The sequence below is a fragment of the Mastomys coucha genome, unplaced genomic scaffold (assembly GCF_008632895.1).
Source record: "Mastomys coucha isolate ucsf_1 unplaced genomic scaffold, UCSF_Mcou_1 pScaffold11, whole genome shotgun sequence".
NCBI lineage: Eukaryota > Metazoa > Chordata > Mammalia > Rodentia > Muridae > Mastomys > Mastomys coucha.
In genome coordinates, this window is record NW_022196893.1 from 13,051,449 (window position 1) to 13,055,731 (window position 4,283).

The following is a 4,283-nucleotide window of genomic DNA, read 5'->3' on the forward strand; positions in this document are numbered from 1 at the left end:
CCTCCTCCTACTGCCAGCAGGAAATCTCAGGGGCGGAGCCTGTGCTCGCCGACTCCTCCTCCTGCTGCCCGTGGCCTGAACCGATTTACTACTTTGCCTCTCTAGGTTCGCAAAGAGCTTGAAGTAAACGGCATTGAGTTCTACCCTCAGAAGGAGTTTGATGAGGATTTGGAGGACAAGACAGAGAATGACAAAATCCGGGTAGGTGCGTGGGGCTCTCTTTGTCACCAGATGCCCCCTTGGTGCCTCTGGGGCGGGGGGGTGGGGGATGCCTTCAGGCCCTTCCTCCAGCTCATCACCTACCATAACCTGTTGTCACTTCACCTAACCCAGACCACAGGAATCATGGATGCCAGTGACTCCCACTAGGACTGTGAACTCATAGAGCGGCTTCCTGTGCTCAGGAAGCTAGTCCCTTCCATCACTAAATAGTAGGCAAGCCCCCTCTTCCTAAGAGTTGGCAAAACCATTGTCAGATGATGGTGCCCAGAGGAGTCTAGACTCTAGGCAATGTTTGCCTCGTTTTCTCCCTCTATAAAATACAGAGGCTGGACTAGGTGAGTGGCTTATAGGCTTTCTCTGTCCCTAGAAGAATTATTTAAAAAATAAACATGAGCTAATGAAATTGCTTAATGCATAAACGTACTTGATGGCAAGCTGATAGCCTGATGAACTGGATCACCAGGATCCATGTGGCGTAAGGAAAGAATTAACTCCCGAAAGTTGTTTCCTGATCTCTGTATATACTTGAGAGAGCACGAGTGTAAATACACACACACACACACACACACACACAATGTAATTAAAAAATTTTAAATAAAAAGCTTTAGAACTCTAATATACAAACCAGCAGGGCAGGACTGCTTTGCCTGAGGGCCATAGGCCCAGAGCTCTGCAGCCCCAGCAGCACTAAGATGCCTTCTGTGACTCTCTGGCCATACCAGGGAACCAGGTTTGGAGACCATCAGTTATATGACATCTAATGTTTAGCACTTAATTAAAAATCCTGTGATTCAGCCGGGCAGTGGTGGCGCATACGCCTTTAATCCCAGCCCTTGGGAGGCAGAGGCAGGCGGATTTCTGAGTTTGAGGCCAGCCTGGTCTACAGAGTAAGTTCCAGGACAGCCAGGGCTACACAGAGAAACCCTCTCTCAAAAAGCCAAGCCAAACAACAAACAAACAACAAAGTCACATCCATCGGCCTTTGTGTTTTTGTGGTGCTAAGGACTGTATCACTACACTCTTTGATCACAGGCACACACACAGACAAACTCACAGACACCCACACACAGACTCACAGACACACAGACAGACACACTCACAGACACACACACAGACACACAGACACACACTCACAGATACACACACACAGACACACATAGACACACACAGACAGACACTTACAGACACACAGACACACACACACAGACAGACTCACAGACACACACAGACACCTAGACACACACAGAGACATACTCACAGATTCACACATAGACACACACAGACACTCACAGACAGATACACTCACAGACACACACAGACAGACTCACAGACACACACAGACACACTCACAGACACACACAGATACATATACACAGACACACACTCACAGATACACACACACAGACACACATAGACACACACAGACAGACACTCACAGACACACACACACAGACACACTCACAGACACACACAGACACACTCACAGATTCACACACAGACACACACAGACAGACACTCACAGACACACACAGACACACACAGACAGACACAGACACACACACAGACTCACAGACACACACACAGACACACTCACAGACACACAGACACAGACTTACAGACACACACACACAGACACACATAGACACACACAGAAAGACACTCAGACACACACACACACAGACAGACTCACAGACACACAGACACACTCACAGACACACTCACAGACACACACAGACACACACAGACACACACACAGACAGACTCACAGACATACACAGACACACTCACAGATTCACACACAGACACACACAGACAGACACTCACAGACACACACAGACACACACACAGACAGACACTCACAGACACACACACACAGACTCACAGACACACACAGACACACTCACAGACTCACACACAGACACTCACAGACACACTCACAGACACACACTCACAGATATACACACACAGACACACATAGACACACACAGAAAGACACTCAGACACACACACACAGACTCACAGACACACAGACACACACACAGACACACTCACAGACACACACACAGACACACACAGACACACAGACACAGACAGACTCACAGACACACACAGACACTCAGATACACACACAGACACACTCACAGACAGACACACTCACAGACACACACACAGACACACACATAGATATACACACAAACAGACCAGAGACACAGACACACACATACAGACCAGAGACACAGACACACACAGACACACACAGACAGACTCACAGACACACACGCAGACACACACACACACACTCACAGACACACACACACACACACACACACACACACACACACATAGATATATACACAAACAGACCAGAGACACAGACACACACAGACACACATACCTACATTTTGTGCAGTGCTGAGGATTGAACCCTGGGCCTTGGGTCAGCTAGGCAAGCACTCTATCACTGGCTGTTCCGTCAGCCCAAAGTCTACTCTTAATACCAAAGCAGTTCACTTTCACTATCTGCCTGCGCACTTGGCTCGCTATGCAGAGAATACCTCTTGAAGAGATTTTGGCTAGCGAGGGGCCACATAAGAGTGTTTCCCTGCAACCATATCATCTGGTAACATGGTTCCTGCCTTATTAATTTGCATACTTCTATGCTATGAGTTCACCCCATGGTGTAGCCTCCCATGATCTTTTCCTGAATTTACTCTGCCGTTAAGCAGCACATAACTCTTATCCAATGACAGACACACACCGGACAGATCCATCTGGGTGCTTGCCCTGATGGAGCAGAGCAGCCCCATCTCAGAGCAGAGCCCTGAGAGTTCGTTCAGTACCTGGGCATCTGCCAGTAGTTCCACGGGAGCCGCATAACACATCTCAGAGTCCGGCTGGCGCCTGGGTGGGTGCTGTTTGTGAGAGAGTCTGTCCTAGCTAGCTCTCAGAGTGGTTCCAAATCAAATGAAAATATGTGCCCAAGCACAATGAACTGTTTAAAGTGCTCTGCAGTTGAAGGAAAGCCAGCTTACTCTAGCTAGCCAGCCAGACAACAGTGTAGTCAGAGTTGGGCCCAGGCCTTGAGTCTCAGCTCCATCTTTTCAAGGGGCTGAGCGTTGTTGCCGTTGCCACCAGTAGTGTCATAGAATGAGCAAAGGAATAGGATGTGAAAGGCTGTCCTGTCCTGGACACTCAGTATGGAGATGACTGAGGACTGAGCATGTGCATCTGCTTTTGCTCTTTCCCCTCTCCAGCAGGAAAGCATGCCCTTCGCCGTGGTGGGGAGTGACAAGGAGTACCAAGTGAACGGCAAGAGGGTTCTCGGGAGGAAAACGCCCTGGGGGATCATCGAAGGTAAGCCAGCGCATCTCCTAGAAGGAGAGGCTGTCGAGAGAGCAGCTATTAAATATCAAGAGGTTAAAGTGCCAGTGTCCTAGAATACTAGGAAGTCATTGCCAGCCACCTGCTGCCCTTAAGGAACTTAGTTTGAGATGCTAGTCATAGGTAGGAAACAATGACACCATTTAACATATGACAAGGTGGCCAATGACTTGGCCTGTCAAATGAATATGGGACACAGACAAACTTTAAAAAAAAAAAAAAGATTTATTTTATGTGTGAGTACACTGTCGCTGTCTTCAGACACACTGGAAGAGGGCATCAGATGCCATTATACATGGTTGTGAGCCACCATGTGGCTGCTGGGAATTGAACTCAGGACCTTTGGAAGAGTAGTCAGTACTCTTAACTGCTGAGCCATCTCTCCAACCCTGACCTTGAATTTATGATCTTTTTGTTTATAATTCCCAAATACTGGGGTGACAGCGGTGGGCCACCAACTTAAATCACACCTAGTACCATGGAATTTTATTTCATTATTTTCCTTGAAATAGAATTATTCATAAGAATGTTATATGCGTATCGTTAGGACCAGAGAGTCATGCTGGGCAGTGGTGGCAGTGGTACCTGGGTACTTAGGGGGCAGAGGCAGGAGGATTTCTGAGGCCAGCCTGGTCTACAGAGTGAGTTCCAGGACAGCCAGGGCTACACAGAGAAACCCT

General features: G+C 48.1%; 1 protein-coding gene across 2 annotated transcripts in view; it reads left to right on the top strand.

Moving 5' to 3' along the window:
* The window catches only part of Septin3 (septin 3), a 27,588-nt gene that overhangs the window by 18,416 nt on the left and 4,889 nt on the right, over positions 1 to 4,283 (top strand). For both annotated transcript variants that reach the window (XM_031350452.1, XM_031350454.1), the window contains 2 exons: positions 106 to 201; positions 3,477 to 3,576. In XM_031350452.1, coding sequence (XP_031206312.1) covers positions 106 to 201; positions 3,477 to 3,576 — 196 coding nt within the window. The remainder of the gene's footprint in view (positions 1 to 105; positions 202 to 3,476; positions 3,577 to 4,283) is intronic.